Raw genomic sequence first — 21,128 nt, forward strand, 5'->3', positions numbered from 1 at the left:
TGAAATCAAAATTTCGTCCTTGGCTGAATAACTTTAAAAGTTTGGACCTCGCCCCACAAACACATCATCAGTGACAAAGTGAAACAACTTTCTTTATTTAACAAAACTTTTAACAAAAGTTCATATAATATTATGGAAATATTAGTCAACTTTAAAATATATATTAATATAATATTGTTAATATTATATTATATATATTATAATATGTATAATATAATATATCTCATATATATCATAATTTATTTGCACCATGTTAGGGTAATGTTATGGCTGTGTGGCGTTTTGTGTCTCTGTGGTTGTGTAAATTGAAGTGTAGTTAAAGTCTGTTGAGTTGGCGTCCCACACAGATGATCATTATGTGATTTTTAAAATTGTTTTTATATCAACAATTCTTTATTTTTTTTTAAATATACTGAATATGGTTAGAAGCATAAAGGTTTGACTGTCACAGGCTGTTTTATATTTATCCATCAGACTGACTCGCACTCAGCAGTGAGGTAGTTCAGCTGGTAGTTTGTTGGTTTGAACAACAGGTGGTGCTGCTGCACAACAAACGCCTGAGAGTCCAACACACTTTACTTCATGTTTCTCTTTATTACGAACGGATCACACGTTATAAACAACAAATCAATAAAGAAATTATTAAATGATTATTAGTAACTATAGAAAGAAAAAAAAAATTCACTCTTTTACAGGTCATTTCTATAATAACCATAATTTAAATACATTTTAGTTTTATATATACACGGTTTAATGATTATAGATTATTGATTGAATATAGAACATAGCTCTAGAGTTTATACACTGTTAATGATTATAGATTATGATTAATAAGAACATAGCCTAGAGTTTACACTGTTAATGATATTGAATATTGATTGAATATAGAACATAGCTCTAGAGTTAGCACATTATAGATTTCAGTCAGTAAATGTCTTGAGTTTTGTTTCAGTTTCCAAATGAGAGTGAGAATGTGGAGGAAGATTTTCGTTTGAACACTGTAATAAATATAAAAATAAAATAAAACTGCTGGAGTGGAACCAGGAACAACTGAGTAATTCTTTATAGAACCCCAAAGGGACCTGACTGGTCTGGTCAATAAAACCCCTAAATGTAGCTGGAAAAAAAAAACACAAATAAAGCTGCTAATTAAGTAATTGATTAAGAATTAATTATGTTTTATGTTTCTGTTAAAGATTTTGATATCAACAGTAAATTGGATTTACATAGCGAATATCTGCATACATAAAGATCATTTTATGTCACCTTCACTTCGTTTGTGTTTTAGGAAGTATTATCAGGACAATATACTGTAAATACAAAGCTGTGCTACAGTGTTATTAGATCAGTTTTACTGATGGAATTATGCTTCAGCAGCAGTTTATTTTTGAGGTGAAGTTGTGATTCATTTGTTGTTTCTTTTCTCTTTTTTGATTGATTTTTAAAATGTAAGAAAATTGTGAGAAAGTGACCAAATCTTCAAATGTATAATTTTTGATATTCAGTTTGGTGTAAAACAAAGAAAATCCTCACATTTAAGAAGCTGAAACCTCCAAATCTTTCAGGTATTTTTACCTAAAAAAAATACCATCAAACTGTACTTAAGAGTAAAAATACGTAGTTACTTCCCACCACTATTGTGCATCAAATGTATGAACAGAGTGAAGAAGAGGAGGAGGGAGATGAAGGAACGTTGGGAGATGCATGTTTGAGTGATTTTAGTGCCGTTAAATCAGAGGAAGCAGCTGGTGTCTTCCACTCTTCACCTCCATCACTCTGCTCCTTTCATCTCAACCTGAGGGGGGTGGGGGGGTCCAATCTTGTGTCTGACCCCTCCACCCCCAAAGCTTTTTATTTACCAACAAAATAACATATTTATATTCCCAAAAAATAGAAAAACAATTTGTGTCAGAGGTGGCTGATTAACTGATTCTTAAACGAGATCTGGTGCTGTATGTTTATATCAGTCAGTCTAATGATACAATAAATTCATATTTGATCACAACCCAAAAGGAGGAACCATAGGAGCATGGAAGTCAACAACAGATAAAGATTTTATGATGTGGTGACATAAAGCAATGAGAATATAGAACATATTGATATTAAAGAAGAATGAAAGAACAAACCAAACCAAACTCCACTGAGAAAACAGGGAAAACAACAAAGACTAAACTGAAGATCTCTCCAGCAACAACAACAACAACAACAACATAGAAGTACAGTGTAATATTTTCTGAATTGTTTAATGTCTCACTCTGGTTTCAGATCTGTTATCTGCTGAAACTTTGCTGGGTGTCCAGAAGGGGGCAGAAATATGAGATTGTCACTGAGGAGAGATATCTAAAGCAGGCATTAGAAATCAGTACATTGTTTCAAACTTGATCAACTGAACTGGAACGACTTCTATTGGACAAATGAATATATAACCTTATATAGTTGGCAGAACGTGGCCAGAAATAAGCGGACAGCTACTCATACAGCCTCCAGCGTCTGTGTTCGGGTTGATGTGAGGGACCTTCAACTCTGCTCCTGTTTTGATCCTTTTGTCTACTTGAGCTCCTCTTGTTTCCTCCTCCTTTCTGCTCTGCTTTCATCTTCCAGCTCCTCCACATTCTCTCCGTCCTCCTAATGCTCTCTTGTTGTGTCTCAGTGGTTAAAGCCCACCTGCTCACCTCCTCTCCACCTTTTCATCTCCTCCCTGCTCCCTTTCTCTCCTCCTGACTCCTGATGGATGAGGAGACAGTGAGATATAACTGTACATACAGTATATTCTATAGTTTCCTTCATGCAGTATCTGTCCACCCTAACTAATACTACATATCAGAAATATACAAGACATATATAATAAATATAATATAAATAACCATCCAAATATTCTTAAAGTACTCATTATGCAGAATATATGTATACGTATTTATTGATATATATACATATACTGTATCAATATACATTGGTACTGCAGAATAAGAGCTTCATGTTTAACACAGTGGACGTGTTGTTCAGACTGAAGGAGAAAGTGATGGATGAGTTTCTGTGTTTACAGCTAACAGGAGAGGTACAGGTGAGTGTCCAGGTGTGTGTGACGCTCTCAGGTTACCTGTGCATGTGTGTGTGTGTGTGTGTGTGTGTGTGACCTGAGCTGTTTGGATCAAACACTCTCTGCTTGTTGTGTGTTTTCATCGGCTCATTAACTCCAACAACACAACATGTCCGCCGTTGGGACGGACAGAGGACATTAATAACAGGGTGTCATCTCTTCTTCTGCCCCCGTCCCTGCATTAATGCCCCCGTCCCTGCATTATTGCCCCCGTCCCTGCATTATTGCCCCCGTCCCTGCATTATTGCCCCCGTCCCTGTATTAATGCCATCAATCACATTATAAAACAGCCTCGCTGTATGTGCTGACTAACAGTTAGCTAACGTAGCATTAGCCAGACTCATCGCTTCTTCTTCTGTGGTACTAACGGTTTCTGTGTTAGCTAAGACTAGCCAGCTAAATATTTAGTGGTTATATTATATATTCCATTATTATTCTGACAGAACGACTGCAGACGCCAACGCCGACGTAGACGCACTCTGCGGTGGACTGTAACTCCTCTCAGGGGAGACATATTATTCATATTGTAAATTGTAAATGGACCTTGTATAGCGCTTTCTAGCTTCCGACCACTCAAACGCTTACACTACGTGCCACATTCACCCTCACACCACCTTCCCTCAGTGAGCCCATCGAACAGAAACTAACTTATTTATTCAACATTCGACACGTGGCAGGAGGAGCCGGGGATCGAACCAACAACCTTCCCATTGGGGGACGACCCGCTCTGCCTCTGAGCCACAGCCGCCCTCATTGTGTACAGAATACTTTACTGTCTCATCTTGTAGTTCAAGAGGTGACATTAATTAATCATTAATAACAGTATGCAGGTTTTATAAATGTCCGAGCTCTTGTGCTCACCACAAACAATAAACAACAAGAGGCACAAAGACAGTAAAAATATAAACAAGGTATGAGCAGATGTGATCACAGGTGTGTGTGTGGGGGATAGACTTGTTTTACTGTATTCAGGGGTCCAAAACCAGAAGCTCACTGTACTTGTGAGGTCCGACCGGTTTGTGAGGACTCTATGAGGGTTAACACCTGGTTGTGGGGTCAGGGGTCAATGAAATGCACTGGCAGTGACGGGTCCCCACAAACATAGTAACACAAGGATATGTGTGTGTGCCTGGGTGTTAGCGTAGCTAGCATAGCCAGCGTAGTTGACATTCCTGCTGCGGATCAGTGAGGAGGACAAAGAAACAGCATCCATCATGTGACGGTCTGCAGGTAACACACCTGAGTGACACACCTGAGTGACACACTTGAGTGACACAGCTGGGACGGCTCACAGGTACCTGGAGTCAGTTTATCACCGAACACTGAGACCCGATTAATTTAACATTAACAGTGTTCAGGTAGACAGGTACAGAGACAGACAGGTAAAGAGTAGTACAGGGGAGGAAACAGACAGGTAAAGAGTAAGACAAGTAAAGACACATACAGGTACAGACACAGACAGGTAAAGGCACAGACAGGTAAAGAGACAGACAGGTAAAGAGTAAGACAAGTAAAGACAGAGACAGGTAAAGAAACAGACAGGTAAAGGCACAGACAGGTACAGACACAGACAGGTAAAGGCACAGACAGGTGAAGAGACAGACAGGTAAAGAGACAGACAGGTAAAGGCACAGCCAGGTACAGACACAGACAGGTAAAGAGACAGACAGGGGAAGACACAGCCAGGTAAAGAGACAGACAGGTAAAGACAGAGACAGGTAATGAGCAGCAGATCTGGGGTCAGGTCACTTGCTTCTTGATAAACAGGTGAGTCAGAGATCTCAGGTGTGATTGGAAGATAAACATCACTTCCTGCTAACGATGAGTCATGTGACTGTTTCCTCTTGAAAACTACAATCGATGCTGATTGGTCAGTTTTTCACCCAATAGGACGACTTATTTAAAGAGACAGTTCAACTTTCAGTGAAACAGCTATCTTAGCTTAACATAAAGACTGGAAACGGGTGGAGCAGGTAGCCTGGCTCTGTTAAAAGATTGTTGGGAGACCAGCAGCAAAAGATGAATCTGCTGTTAATGATTATTTTTATCAATTCCACCCAACATCTGTATCACCCAACATCTGTATCTGTATCAACGTATGTATTGCACTGAGGATGTCATATAAACCTGGGACAGGTGTGTGTGTGTGTGTGTGTGTGTGTGTGTGTGTGTGTAATCTTTGAAATGTTTCCGTCTCTGTTTACTGAATCTGGATTAAATCTTTTAATCTGTTTGTTAGTGAGACGCCCACAGGAAGCAGACCAGTGTTCCCAGTTTAATCCAGCTGCTTGTTATCAGCTGATCCACAACAACCGCTTTAACTTAACTGTACTACTACTACTATTACTACTACTAATAATAATAATAATAAAATAATAATTATACTAATAATATAACAATAACAGCAATAATCATATTATAATATAATTATAATAATATAACAATAACAGTAATAATCATATTATAATATAATTATAATAATATAATAATAGTAATTGATTAACCCTTTATTGAGCTTTCATTAACCTTTTATCAACCTTTATTAACCCTTTATGGACCCTTATTAACCCTTTATTAACCCTTTATTGACCTTTCTTGGCCCTTATTAACCCTTTGTTGACCTTATATTACACCCTACTGTATGTGAGTAACCCAGGGAGGTTTTGGTCCATCAACGTGACTTCTAGATTATCTGATCTCTGTCTCTCTCTCTCTCTCTCTCTCTCTCTCTACCTCCGCATGTGTAGCGGTTGTCTCCCGCCCTCAGGTTCAGACTCGTCCCGTCAGTCTCGTTCTCGTCTCTCTAAAGATAAACTTCATTCTTCTTCACTCAACCACAAACACTTCCTGTTCTGTCAAAACAGCAGACGAAGAAACAGCTCCTGCTCCCTGCACAAAGGAGACATTTACAGACGTCACACTGGTCCTGGTCCTAGCCACAGTCCTGGTCCGGGTATGTTACATTAACCTGGTTCTGGTCTGTCACCAAAATCTGGTCCGGGTCTTTTACCTGGACCTGATAATGTTAATGAAAAATGTTTTCAGGGCGGTCGTGTAATGCTCTCATCCTTCTGTTAACACTTTGTCCTCTTAATGAACTGTCTGTCAGAGAGTCTACCTGCCCAGGTGAGGACAGACAGACAGACAGTCAGCTAGACAGTCAGAGACATCATTGCTCTTCTTTTACCTCGTTGTTATTATGGTTTTATTGTACTGCTGTTGCACCTGTGGCCTCTGTTGTCCCTGTTGTCTGTGTTGCCCCTGTTAGCCCTGTTGCCCTGTTGCCCTCTGTTGGCCCTGTTGCCCCATTGCCCCCATTGCCCCTGTTGTCCCTGTGGCCTCTGTTCCTCTGTTCCTCTGTTCCTCTGTTGTCCCTGTTCCTCTGTTGCCCCTGTTGCCTGTGTTTGACCCCTGTTGCCTGGTTTTTCCCGGCCTGTTTTACTGTGTTGCCCCCTGTGCCCTTGTGGCCCTTTGCCCTCTGTTGCCCCTGTGGCCTCTGTTGCCCCTGTTGCCTGTGTTGGCCCCTGTTGCCTGTGTTTACTGTGTTGCCCCCTGTTGCCTTTGTTGGCCCCTGTTGCCTGTGTTTCCTGTGTTGCCCCCTGTGGCCTGTGTTGCCCCTGTGGCCTCTGTTGGCCCTGTTGCCTATGTTGCTCCTGTTGCCCCCTGTTGTCCCTGTGGCCTATGTTTCCCCCTGTTGCCGCTGTCTGTCTAGTTTATGTTAGTGTCGGCAGCGTTGCAGCACACAGCAGCAGTTTGTTTTGAAGAGACATCAAAGCTACCAGCATGTTGCTGCTGGCGGGCGGCCATGACGGTCTTCATGCCTACGTGATGTTTGTTCGAGTCCTGACAGCGAGATGATGAAGAGATGAAGGGGAGATAAAGATAGAGGACAAACATGCAGATTAAAAGGCAACAGGTATGACTGGTTTGGGTCCAAATAAACAACCACTGGTCAGATGATGTTTCCCAGCAAGCAATGGGGCAATGGCACCTCAGGAACAAACATGATTGGATGTACAGAGAACCAATCATCTGTTACCCAACAGAGTAATGGAATCTGGTGAGAAGCACTACAGCACTGTGATAAAACACTGAGTTGATCTCACTTGATTAAACCCTCTGTCTGCATCCAGTCATAGTGCTGCTAACAAACTCGTGATGGGTTTCTTCTTGATGTCTCGACAGAACATCCTGCTTGAACTTTATACCTCACTTTCAAGGTTCCATATGTCAGATAGTGATCCGTTCCTTTAAATAAGAAGTGGTGTAGTCAGGTGTGTGGTCTGTGTGTGTGAATCAGTGTGTGTGTGATGTGGTGTGTAATTGTGTGAGCGACAGTAACAGGTTGTTGTGTGATTTGTTCTCCTGTGCTGTGGACTGATTCTAAATGGTTAATTGTGGGATGAGGGTAAAGGTTGTACCCTTTAATGTTCCAGAGTGCTTCCTCTCTCCGCTCCCCTAAAAAGTGCAACGTGGGCAAAACTAGCTAACGTTAGCTTATAAATGGAGTCCGCTAACGTCTACAAACGACCGACACCCACCAAGTCCAACACAGAGTCCAAGGAGCTGACTGCAGTTCAGTGAACTGCCACTGGTGGCACTATTAACAATGGTTTAATGAACGTTACATATAGAACCTTCAAAGCAGCCTGCAGCTCTCAGAATGATCCCTCAGAGATCCTCCAGCTGCGTCTTATCAACGCTTGAGTCACAAAAATATCCTGATTTTCCAGGGAGCTGTAAACATCATCGGGCTGAGAGATGCTATCAGAGTGCGATGCTCTGAGCTGAATAGATAGAGATCAGACCGGCACTGTCATGCCTCTTTAAGAAGACAGTACATTTCTATGAGTTGTCCTGCTCCGATAAGACTTCTCACGGCACGAAAAACACCGAGTATCAGCACACTCATAACACACCAACACACATATACAATCCGCAATGACCTGCTGTGTATTAGTGCAGTTTGATAGCTTTTATCTTCTCTTTCATCTTTGTTTCCAAAGTTTTGCTTTTTTGGCTTTGAAGCTGATATGATTTTCATTTCTTTCTGCAGCAGCTATTTGTTTATAGGGGCCCCCTCCTCCCTCCATCCTCCATCATCCATCCATCTTCTGCCTGTTCTCCAGCTGCAGCTCGTTGTGTCAGTGCACGGGGAATTATTTTCAACCTGCGAGTTTATAAAGTTAACACTCACACAACAACCACTGTCTTACTTCTATTTACTAATAATAACAATCTAGGCTGGGGAACTACAGTTCCCATGATGCTTTGGGGGATGTCAACAGGAAGTAGAATGTTGAATGTTTTTGTTTTTACATTTCCTCAATAAAATGTGTATACACACTAGACCTATGTTATATATTGTGTTGAGTTGTGTACTTACATTATCCCAAATGTGTCCGAATAATAAAACAGCTCATGGTCCAGACCAATATACGCCAAGTTTTTACTGATGCTTTTGGTCCAGCAGGGTTGCAGTTTTATTTTCAGGACTGGAGAACAGGCTGCTGCATTTAGCCTTGTTCGCGGTATAATTTAAGAGTCATCGGATCAGTCTGTTGTATTTTTTATGCCATTATTATGTCTCATCAACCATTTAATTTCTTCTTCCAGTGTCTGGGAATGCATTAAAGTAAAATCAATAAATCAATAAATCAATCAGTAAATCTTTGTTGCTGACAGCCAACCAATACATTTTATTACATTTTATACATTGTGTGTGTGCATCAGCAATAAACAACCCGCTGAGCCCCAATATGATATAATAATACAGCAGTGTATATAAACCATTATTTTGTACTATGCAATACATTTATATAAAGTAAATATGTCTAAACTTTGTTCAATTCTTTCTCCATCACCTGTCTCTCACTCCATCTGTCTCTCTCTCTCTCTCTCTCTCTCTGTCTGTCTGTCTGTCTGTCTGTGTCTCTGTTGTTAATCACAACCATGTAGCATCAAATTGAAAACATCCATTAGTGCAGAGCCACATCACAGTGAGGGGATGGATGGATGGAGGGGCAGATGGGGGGGTGGGTATCTCATGTCAGCAGACGGGATGATTTATTTAGGGGAGGAGAAGAAGAAGAACAAGAAGAACAAGGAGTAGAAGAAGAGGGATGAAATGATTTGCGTGTGAAAAAGCAGTGATGTAGATCTGCAGAGAAGAAGCAAAAGGAGATAAAAAGATAAGAAGACAGGATGAGGTGATTGTTGGTGAAAGGATAGAATTACACAGCTCAGGATTATCTGTGCTCAGCTCACCTGGTTTACAGGTGAGAGACAGGTGAGGCGTTGGCTGATGAGCTGAGAGCTGCTGCGACTTCAAAACATCTTTTACCCACAAGTCTGATCTGTGAAAACACATTTAAACATCAGCCAATCAGAGGAGAGTGCTGTCTTTCTAAAAAGGACAGGAAACAAGTTGTTCAGTCGAGGTCACCTGTCAGGACTTCTTTAACAGAATGACCTCAGACATTCCTACAGAAACTTACTGTGTTGTCAGATTAATATAAAATAAGGGTACTGTATTGATTTTAACTATTAGAGCCACAATCCTACAACCAGCAATGCAAACGATGATCTTATGTTGCTGTTGTTCCGTATAAAGAAATAAAGGATCAAAAAAGTTATTACAATTCATCCTGAGGAGAACATGAATGTTTGATGTGTTGGACACTCCCCTTTTGTTGGACACTCCCCTTTTGTTGGACATTCACCTGTTGTTGAACACTCACCTGTTGTTGGACACTCACCTGTTGTTGGACACTCACCTGTTGTTGGACACTCCTGGTGCTTTCAGCTCTAGCACAGATGTGACCTGTGATTCTGGCCTATATCTTGAATCTCATATGCTGACGGTCAGCAGGTACTTTGTATTGGACTCACCTGGTGCTCTCACCTGTCTGGAACAGGTGAAGAATGTCAGCGTGTCATGTCTTATTTGTTATTTCCTGTCCCAGAATGGAGTGGTAAACCAGACTTTTGTTTTTTACATTTAAATAAAACTTTATTGAACACTGTGTGCATCAGTCACAGCGTGTCGGGATCAGAGTGGGTGGTTGAGTCTGTCTGCCAGCCTCTGAACACTGAACATAATTATGTACTGATGGATGATAATGTAAACTGAAGGGAAGGTAACGAGTGAGACGAGGAAAAGGGCAAAAGAAGGAGTGATTTTAATGGAAGGTAGTGAAAGAGAGGAGGAGGAAAGAGGAGTCCGTTTGAGGGTTTTAAAGGTTCACAGTGAGGACAGCAGAGTGACTCCTGTCCCAACGCGTTCTTGTCAAAACATTTATTACTCATATGGACTGAAACCAGCCAACGTCCAAACACCAGCTCTTTGAACTCTGCTGCAGGGTTCTCAATCTGAGGCTCCAGACCCAGGAGGGGATGCAGGTGAACGGTCTTAACACCATAGTGAACAGAGCACTGCTGGAAATCTATTCATTGTGATTCAACCGCTGATGTTTGTTTAACAGATTAACATTTCAGCACAGCAGAATCCGACACTCAGTGAAGTCTCCTGATCTCAGATGTTTGACACAGGAGCTCTGGATCGAGGCTTTTAGCATTTCATAATCTTATCAATAGACACAACGTTGATGATGTGTCCAATGTCACTGTACATTTGTGATAACTGTTACAGTGTGAAGAAACATTTACTGCACATAGATGTGTCATATACAGTGTAAACTCTGTAAACATTTGTTTTGGTTGTATGTGCTGTAAGTGATTACTGCTAGTGATTAGCATTAGAAGCTAACTGGCTAATATAGATGTTGGCAATTAATATTGATGATTAGCGTTACAGAGTAATGCGTGATTGGCAGATTAAAGTGTGGAGCAACCTCAGCAGTTTATCTGGTGTTATTTTATAGAGTTGTGTAGTAGTGTTTTAAAGACAGTGTAAAGAAAGTGTTCTGTGTCACTGAAACTGTGTTAAAGTCAATTATATTGCTAGTAGATGCAGTAAGCTCGTAGAGTTAAACCTATGTCAGTAGAAATGAGTAGGTAACAGGGCTATACCTAAACTACCTAAATCAAGTAGTAAAGGGGTAACACGAGGACTTTAACCTGAATAACATAAATAAGAGAACAATAAGAGTGGAACAGAGTTGTGAAGTACTCATACAGGTGTAACATGTTATTTAGTTTGGGTGCAATCTACACCTTAAATGATTTCTGATATTATGTACTCAGTTTTTACAGTATATTATGAGCAGTTTATGGCAGAATTATATATGGAGATTATTATAGCCCCGTTTACAGATGATAAACAGTTTTGCTGTGTATCATTATAAATATGTTTTGCTGGTAACTCTGTAATTATTGTGTCCAAATGCACTAGTCTGGACCTGACTGGCGCTTTCTAACAACAACAACCTTTTAACTCCAAACATACGTTCAAAGGGATATTAACATATTCAATTTCTCTGGTTTATAAAAAATCATCTTTTTGTTAAACTTGTCAGTATAATTCTAGATTCTGCTTTATTCTCTGTTACATTTAAATAAAAGAGAAAACAAGAGTCTGTACAACAGTTTGTTTAATGTGAGACATTTTGACATATTTTCATCTGACAAATCTCTTCAGTCAAAAACCGTCTGATTCAGTTTGTTCTTTCATTCTGTATGTAGGTCACAACAACAGGTTTACTGACCGTTCAATAAATAACCAAGACAACAGAAACATGGTGATAATCAATGACAGATTCAATGTCATTTCTGAATTCAGTGACTGTAAAATAATATTTGAAGGTCTAATATTTCATGTTTTTAGTCAATCAGATCAGAAAACAGGGAGACTTCTTACTAAAATATGTTCAAATATAAAAGAGAGGACATTAGAAATAAAGACCTGGTTCTTTCTGAGGTAATTTGTGGTTTAATATTATTTCAAAATAACCGAGTCCTGAGCATGAATGTTTATACTTGGCTATGGAAACAACATTTGAAAAAAATTGTAAATTTGGCCAATTGTGATTTATGATTTTGGTGGATATAAATAAATTTTGACTTGACTTGTGTTAAAGCTTCAGCCACATCTCATGGCCTTCTTCAGCAAACGGTGTTCCACATTTGCAAATAGGGATAGTTTAGTTTGTTATCACGTGACCCAATGCACCTCAATTCTGAGAACCCTAAAATAAGTGATGCATCTCAGTTCTGGGGGACTCTGAGCAGAGTGATAGACCTTACTCCTGGGGACTCTTAAGGTAGTGACACACCTCACACTGGGGGACTCTAAAGGGAGTGACATACATCACTTCTGAGGACTCTAAAGGGAGTGACACACATCACTTCTGAGGACCCCCAAGGGAGTGACACACATCACTTCTGGGGACTCTAAAGGGGGTGACACACATCACTTCTGAGGACTCTAAAGGGAGTGACACACCTCACTCCGGGGGACTCTAAATGTAGTGTCAACTCACTCACATGATAACCTGTAAAGATTCTACCCCAAATATGACACCTGTACTGAAATCCCAGACTTCATTTGACAACAGACAAAACCATGAAATGCCAATTGTAACTCTTTGGAAGGCCATAAGATCTGCCTGAAAGTTCCAGAAACACCAAGTGTATGGGTCTTGTGTTAAGGTATTAGGCCCAACCGAACTCTTTCGAGATACCATTTTGACATTAAATTTAATTTCAGTTAATTTACTTTCTATCCTGAAAGCGGTGCTCGAGGAAGACTGGAGCTGGAGTCTCTGAGCTGGAAAAGGATCTTCTTCAGAAACATAAAAGTACTCCATTCTTGTCTTCAGAAAGTTTCTCCTCGACCAAAGTTTTGGTACAGTTCGAGTTTAGTCCTAATAATCCACGTCCTCTCAACTGCATCCAGTAGTTCAGCGGTAGTTCAATATGTCATTCAGTAGTTATTGTATGACACAGTTTGTAGTAGACTAAGTATCTGTTAGGGCAGTAGCAATAGTTTCTCTCATTGTAGTAGCTGTAGTATCAGTAGTCCCAGCAATGAAGGTAATGCTGTATCATCAGTCATCATAGTAGTACATGTGGGGTAGCAGTAGTCGTGGTATCGGCTGTGAGGGTAGTGCTGCATCACTATTAGCATAGCTGTACATGTTGGGGTAAGCATGGTGGTAGTTGTGGTAACCGTAGTTGTGGTAGCAGAAGCCATGGTAACGGTGGTGGGGGTAGTGCTGTGTCAGTAGTCATCGTAGCGGTACGTGTTGGGGTAGGCGTAGCGGTAGTCGTACCCGTCGGCTCGCTCTGTTTTGGTCTGCAGGGGTTCGGGCTGAAATGACAGAGACTTGATGACTCCACCTGACTCCTCCGTCACTTTTACCTCAGTGGAGTACGAGGAAGAGGAGGCGTCATCCATCAGGGAAGAGCAGCCTGGAAGACCAGGAGGTTTTGGGGGTGCACAGGGCTGGTAGGACTGGAGGCCAGCAGGAGGTTTAGGACATGATTGATAAGAAGGGAGGGCTGCAGGAGGCTTTGGACAGGGCTGATAAGAGACCTGAGGAGGAGTACTGGTATTAATGTGACAGTTCAACCACCTGCTTCTTAGTTACTGCTGCCTGTCCAACTCTCCAATATACACATACACATACAATACAATGACAACAGAAGTTATTTCCCATTAAAGATTACTACGGTAAGTAACTGGAATTGTCCAACTCCAGATCTCACAGATTGGGGGCCAATGAGAAGAGAATATGATGTGTGAGGTCTGACTTTCTTTAGGATGCCCAGTTTTCCCCAACCTCCCTCCTGGGAACCTTGGAAGAAGAGACACACCTGTGGAATGTAATAGAAGCGACACGCCTCTCACTTAGTTACTCTAAAGAAGTGACACACTTGACTTATGGGAAACCTAGAGGAAGTGACACACCTGACTTCTAGTGACCTTCTTACTGACGCACAGTCCTCAGCCCCTAAATCTAAGCTCAGTTCTCTGCAGTTAGACCCTTCTGAACTCTGCTCACCTTGGTTGTCGTAGTGATGATGGTTTGCAGCGCTGCAGGGGACCCTGGGGTGTTGCTGGGGTACCGGCAGGGGTACTCTGCGCTGTAGTAATGATGGTTGTCACCATAGGGGGCAGAGCTCTTCAGCAGATCCTTCCAGCCTGCAGGAGGCTTCGTCTGAGGGTCGAAGGAGGAGGGGGAGGAGAGAGGAGCCGACGATGAAGTGGAGGAAGAAGAGGAACCCAGGACCGGGGCCACCCTGCACATAAACAAGGATCTAGTTTAGACCTGTTTAGACTGTCTATTAGTGGTTGCATTACCATAATCTGTAATCTGGGTTAAACCTGTTAAAAGTCTAGGATTATGTCCAGGATCTAAACTGGTTCAGAATCTGGTTTACAACTGTTTACATTGCCAGGATATAGACTCTGGATCAGTCTGTTTGAGGCTGACCTGGGGTCACAGAGGTCAGAGGTCATGGGATACGAAGGTGAGGCGAGGTATCCTTGGAATTCATAGCCAGGCCGGCCCATGTAAAGCCTGGGATTGGTTGGTTTTTGAAGTGCAGGCGAAGTATCCCCTAGTGCATTATGGGGGTTGTAGTAGGGGTCTGGGCTTTGGAATGCTGGGTAATGCTGTGGGAAATTTGGCTCGATGAAGGAGATTCTGTCTGATGGATCGACACAGGAGAGGAGGGCGGGGCCCAGAGCCTGAAACAGTAAACAACAACAACAATTAAACAAACAACAAACAACACCAACATTAACAAACAGCTGTTTTTATTTGTTGTTGGCGACCTGTGTTTCGATGAGTCGTCTCTTGGGTGTGAACGGTGGCGAACCCACTCGTCTCTTCACTGAACTTCTTCTGGCTTCAGTCTCTGACTTGGACTCTGGTCTGGGATGATCATGGACCCCTTTGGCCTGAAGGACGACATCAACAGTAAACAGACTATCAGGATCAGGCTTAGACTCAGTAAGACCTTCAGAATCTGGTTTAAACCCGTCAATACCTTTTTTAGTGTGTTTATGATTTCAAGATCTGGTTTAAATCCAGGATTTGGTTTAAACCTGTCACACTGATAGAATCTGGTTTAAACGTTTGAAGATGATGGTTCAAGATTGGTTTAGACCTGTTTATACTGCAAGATCATATTAAAACTGCTCAGACTGTTATACACATATTTAGATGTCCAGGATCTGGTTTTTACTCAATGACACTGTCAGGATTTGCTTTAGCCCTGTTAGATTGTCAGGATCTGGTTTAAACATGTTTACATTGTTAGGATCTCGTCAAGACCCATTTAGTCTGCCAGTACATTTGAAACTTTTACTTCTTTTAGGATGCAGTTTAGATCAATTTAGACCTGTTTACAAGGCCAGGATCTGGTTTAAACCCATTATACATCCGGGACCCTATTCACAGTGTCAGAATTTAGATTAGCCCTGTTCAGACTGTCAAGATCTCGTTTAAATATTGTTATGGGAGTAGAATCTGATTTAGACCCTTTTTTGATTCCCCAGATCCAGTTTGAACCTGTTCAGACAGTTTGAACCTGTTGTTACGGAAATGCTTGAACTTTAACGGTGTGTTCTTACCAAACGCATAAAGAAATTGTCATCTTGATTTTCTGACTGTTTTTGCTTCTAAATATGCTGCATTATTAAGCCTCTTAGCTTTACCCATGATAGTTTTTGTGTGTTTGTTGTCTGAGGTGATGAATCAGTAGAGGGTAAAGGTGGTGACCTGGAAGAAGATGGCCTTTCCGTCGACTCTCCAGAAGTTTGTGACGGGGTAACCGCTGTGGCCACGACACGGTAGCAACTCCAGGGTGGCGTTACAGCTCGGACACAGCTTCTCTGAAATGCAGAGTCCAGTCAGGTAAACATGGACACACACCAGTGGACCATTAACAGGTTGTGGTTTGTCTTACTCTGCTGTTTCTGCCGGGCTTTGTCACAGATGGCAGGGCGGAGCTGTAGTCTGGACCCGTCGGGCAGCGTGCAGCCTCGAGAACAGACCACCACGCCTAGACATGATTTCTTCAGGATCTGACAGTTGTGGTTGTTGGTGTTTCTCATCGCCCAGCCAGAGAGATGTCTCTGAGCGTTCTTATCATCAGCTAAAAACAAAGTAACAGTTAGCTGTAAGAGTTAGGAAGCATCTCGGACTGGTCCCAGACAAAATTAGTTGAAACTACCACATTAGCCTGATGTCTCTGAGTGTTCATGTTTTCAGATACAAAACAACCAGCTAGCTGACACAAATGACTTGCTATAACAGCAAGGTGTGACTAAAGTGATGCTCTCAAGATTGACACAAGGAAAACGGAAGTTGTTTTTTGTTCACCATGTGACTTTCATAAACTTCCTACTGTTATCCATAATGAAAGAATGACACCTTAAGTCTTTCAGGGCGAGTAGACATAAACTTCTTTTGTTTTTTCCTTCTGTGATTATGGGTGTTCTGCAGTATTGTGACCTGGTACAAATGTTTGTCCACTACTTTAACATTAAAACTGCTCCACCAAATAACAATCTGCTCAAAGATTGTCAACCAGCTCCTTGAGAAACTCTATGAACCAGCCTACCATAATAATATATTATGGCTGGCTAACAACATTGTCTCTGACCTCAACTACGTCCTGAACAGGGAATACAAGTTATTACTATCACACTGGAGATACAGGGTTTTACGAGGGTAAAGTGCTCCTTTGTGCAGTTGTCAATCCTAAAATTAAATATGCAGCTTAATAATAATAATAATGGAGTTGCTGTGATGCAAAAACATTTTAGGCTTGATCTGCCAATAAATTATCATCATCAACTTCAGCTGGGAAACAAATAACATTTTCCGAGGCAGGACGAACATCATCACGCATGAATACAGTTGGACTCATTGGAGCCACAACAGTCTCAGCTTTCCAGTCAATTTACACACTAATACACTTTACACACTAATACACTTTAACACTGTTTATGGACCGCAGTTAGCAGAAATATCCAAATACACTATAGGACAAGATAACACATTTATACTTATACTGTTAATAGTGTCTGTAAAGGACAAACTGATGGGTACCCATAGTATGGCACCCATATTGGTATCCATATTTGACAATAACCAGTTTTTCCATCGCCAATATTTAACCTAACACTGGATAGCTCCATTCTCAACAGGCTAGCATGCTTTTACTGATCCTAGCTTGACCTTTAAAATCCTCCAACATAAAAAGACAAAATCCTTTCAAACTGGGGGTCTGTTACGCTGCTTTACAGAAGCATTAATAACCATAATTTATAACCACAGTGACCACTAAGCATATTAATGCTTGAATGTGTGTAAGCTTCTCACCGCTGTAGATGAACCGAACATAACCGTCTGTCCACTCCTGGAACGGGTCGAACTGCTTTGTGTCCTGCAGACAAAAAAGACAGTCAGAGAGAGAGACAGACAGGTTGGTCAGCTGACCCCTAAACACTAAATTAAGAACCGCAGAGATGAAAAGTCCGACAGCTGAAAACCGATTCTGCTGTTTCAGTTCGGATTACATCCACATCCTGAAATAACGACGTGATTTTAATCTGTTCACTCAGCTCAATTTTGTTTTGTGTGAAAATATTCAAACAACTGATCCGAGTTCAGTTTCATAGGCTGAGGAAGAATATATCTTCTCTTTACATTCTCCTGTGAAGGAGAACAAAGGGCTGAGGGCAGAATGCAGAAATCATCCTCACATTGTACATTTACCTTAAGACTTAGCAGTGGAGGTTCATATGTTACTGAGGTCATTTGGTTTATGAAGTTAATTTAGAACAAAGTTTCAAATGTTTCTGACTGTTAAACACAAAAATGTCATTCTCAAAGTGAATTTGAACCGACTACTTCTTCTACCCACAGCTTTTAATATCATAGCCCTGTATATATAATATATATATATATATATATTCTTCACAAACACAATATATTAGTAACAATATCATGAATAAATGTAACAATAATAATGTTCATAATGTTAAAATAACAACAGTACTCAACTGATTGGCAGTATGTCGGTCTACCTGTAGTAATTCAGTGTTAAAAGAATAACAGTTATATATAGTCCTACCTGTTGTTATTTTTATATTAAAATACTACTATTAAAGGACTACATATTACTGTTACTATGATGTTATCATCTAGGTTTGGGAAATATCCGATGTCTGTTTATATTTGAGAGAAACTAAATGAGGAGGTCTGATAGAAGTTCTGCATTTAATTTTTACTACATTTATCTGACAGCTTCAAATGAAAATAAAAACTGTATCATATGTTATAATAAATGAAACTAGCAGTACAGCTGAAACCATTAGTCCATTAATTAATCAGTCCATTGACAAAAAAATCAATGAAGATAAAACACAAGTTTTTATCTGGCAGTGAAACAGTGAATAAGCATATCATCTAGCTTCGTATCAAGTAAACGTTCTTCAGGCGTGTTTAAAGACTAGGGTTGATTGAATATGAAAAAGATGATTAATATATAAATCCCCAAATTTAAACATTCTGTCAAACCTATCTTTAACAGAAAACACGACGCTTTTACGTTGGTACTGCGTGGTGTGTGTGTGTGTGTGTTTGATAAAGATATTGATCAGCGTGAGAGCTGACTCTGGATCAGCTGTTCAACCTAACAAACTGTTCTGGTTTCACTGAAAACAAAAATATAAAAACCAGTTTTTACTGTTTGAGCAACAACAGAGTGAAGAGTCGAGTCAGCGGCTTCACAGACACACAAACACACACACACACACACACACACATACACAACCTTCAGGTAACCTTCAGTCTGACACACAGAATAAATTTGTAACATTTATTAACATATTTTATTTAATCAGCTGATTTTATGAACAGTTTTGTTACCTGATCAGGAATTTTGTCATTAAATTCGCAGACTACTAAAGTGATATCTTTATTTATTTTTTACAGTAACGATCAGCTGATTTTTTTACTGTTTGAATGAACTAAATCAGCTCAGAACCAAACTCAACAGTAAACCTATTGTCTGTAAAAAGCATTTATTAAAAGTCATTAAATCTCTTGATTATAACAATCCCAGTGCTAAACTCTTCATCTTTAACATTATTATTTCTTTATTTTTATTTTACTTACCAATTAATCCGTTTTTATTGTTCTAAATTTTACAACCCTAAAATGACCATGAATCCTTTTTGTACAGCCGACGGTGGAGAAGAAAATATCCCTGAACTCTACAATGAATCCGACACTGTTGAGACATTTTGTGATTTTCTTAAACACTCTCAAAGTTGTACAGAGTTTGGTTGGAGGCTGAAATCCATAATTTCTTAAGTGGAGATTGACTGGACTCATAAAATCCTGACTTTAACGAACTCTCAAACATTTAGGTCAGAATTAAAGGAGATATATTTGGACATAATTTATATGAGAATTTGGAGGTTTAGTGAGATTAAAAGGAGGTGATATTATACCGGCTGATTGTGACTAGATGCCTAAAGAAATGAATGATTTACTGGAAGCAAAAAATAGTAATAAAAATGAATGAATTCATATAAAGATCGTCTGGAGGAGGACGATCTAAAACACAACTGATGAGTTTACAGGAAATGTGACTCAAAGGTTGAATTAAAAAATTAAACATGAAATGTTCAGATTTCTTTGAATAGTCAAAAAAATGTACAGAGTTTGGTGCATCGTTTCTCAGGATGAGTCCTGCGGTATTTCCTGTAATACTCCAGATGTAATAAAACCAATTAATAGAATCAATTAAATATGACTTTATGGAGTTTGGTTGGAGTGTACAATCCGTCGTTTCTCATGTGGAGTTCTGCTGGATCTCTAAATTCTGATTATGAAAAAAAATGACTTCATATAAAAAGTACGTTTTAATATTTAACACTAAATCTGTCTGTAGAAAAACCTTATTGGTACGTGGACAATGTTTTTATTAACATATGAGCACACGTGTTTAATAAACATATTTGACAAAGCTGATCAATAATGAAACCTGATTGGACACAGAAGGAGTTTATATATATTTATAAGGAGTTTTCTGATTATAGACTCTGGTATTCTTATCTGAAGTTCTCAGAGAAAGCCTCCAACCAAACTCTGAACAACTTCTCACATATTTAACATTTATTTGTTCACTTTAAAGTAAATTTAATATCTTGAATCTGGATATTGAAATCTTTCTCTGACACACCAAGTCTATCTCCTAAAATAAACAATAACAATAAAATTATAAAAGATATTAGGGATGACAGCCACCAACCAAACTCTATACAATTTATATAACATTTCATTTATTTTCTCTAAATGTTATTTTTCTGCATTGTGTTCTTCCCTCTCTGGAGTGTAAATAAAAATCATTTAAATCAGTAAATTTAAAAACCGGCCTGCGTGTAAACTCCTCTTCCTCCCATAGAACTGACAAAGTACGGCCTCCAACCAAACTCTGTACAGTTTTTGGACTATTTAAGAGCTGTTATTAGCTGTATTTTATATATATTATAATAAATATTAATATTCCTGCTCTGAATTAAAGACAATGTGAACATTAAGATGTTGGACAACTTCCTCCAAACAAACTCTGTCTCCGTCTCTCACCGGGATCCAAAGCAAATTATTGATTATTAATTAAATCAAATTATTTTTTCTCCATCGATCAGTCTGATTGATATGTCACTAATCGATGGGTTTATTGATATTTTGAAGGAAGAAAATGATGAACAGGATCTGGATTGGGATTAAAAACGGATCTGGAATCAGTTTAGAGACTCATTGATTATCTGGTTTCCCGCCTCTGGCTGTCTGTATCGATCAGTTATTGATCAGTTCGGTACCTGCGGCAGTTTGGGGTCGTTGATGTCCCACGTGAACTTCATCCCGACCGAACACACACAGTCCGCCTCCTCACGCTCCTCCGCCCGGGACATCCTCCTGGTCCTGGGTCCTGGTTTTGATCCCGGTCCCGGTCAGTCCTCCTGATGGTTCTGATCTGGATCCTCCAGGTTCAGACTCACAGTAGAAGCGGACTCCGGTCACTCAGCACTCTGTGAACTTAA

The 21,128-nt window shown here is 40.0% G+C and overlaps 1 protein-coding gene across 1 annotated transcript; it reads right to left on the reverse strand.

Annotated features, from left to right (window-relative positions):
• Positions 1 to 11,646: 11,646 nt before the first annotated feature.
• Positions 11,647 to 21,128, reverse strand: gcm2 (glial cells missing transcription factor 2). The gene is made up of 8 exons (XM_035675637.1): positions 20,907 to 21,128; positions 17,395 to 17,458; positions 15,974 to 16,162; positions 15,787 to 15,899; positions 14,838 to 14,963; positions 14,494 to 14,750; positions 14,062 to 14,299; positions 11,647 to 13,592 (listed from the first exon to the last, which is right to left on the reverse strand). The coding sequence occupies exons 1-8, from the start codon at positions 20,997 to 20,999 to the stop codon at positions 13,278 to 13,280; spliced, it is 1,395 nt and encodes a 464-aa protein (XP_035531530.1). The 5' UTR covers positions 21,000 to 21,128; the 3' UTR covers positions 11,647 to 13,277.

The sequence above is a fragment of the Morone saxatilis genome, unplaced genomic scaffold, assembly GCF_004916995.1.
Source record: "Morone saxatilis isolate NCDOM2014 unplaced genomic scaffold, NCSU_SB_2.0 Contig0, whole genome shotgun sequence".
NCBI lineage: Eukaryota > Metazoa > Chordata > Actinopteri > Moronidae > Morone > Morone saxatilis.

What these genes read in the sequence shown, in the direction of transcription:
- gcm2 (XM_035675637.1), bottom strand. Translation starts at nt 20,999, where the DNA reads ATGTCCCGGGCGGAGGAGCGTGAGGAGGCGGACTGTGTGTGTTCGGTC. An exon ending in TGTTCGGTTCATCTACAGCG is followed by an intron (nt 16,163 to 17,394) that starts GTGAGAAGCTTA and finishes CTTTGTTTTTAG; the next exon opens with CTGATGATAAGAACGCTCAG. An exon ending in TCATCACTACGACAACCAAG is followed by an intron (nt 13,593 to 14,061) that starts GTGAGCAGAGTT and finishes ACTCCTCCTCAG; the next exon opens with GTCTCTTATCAGCCCTGTCC.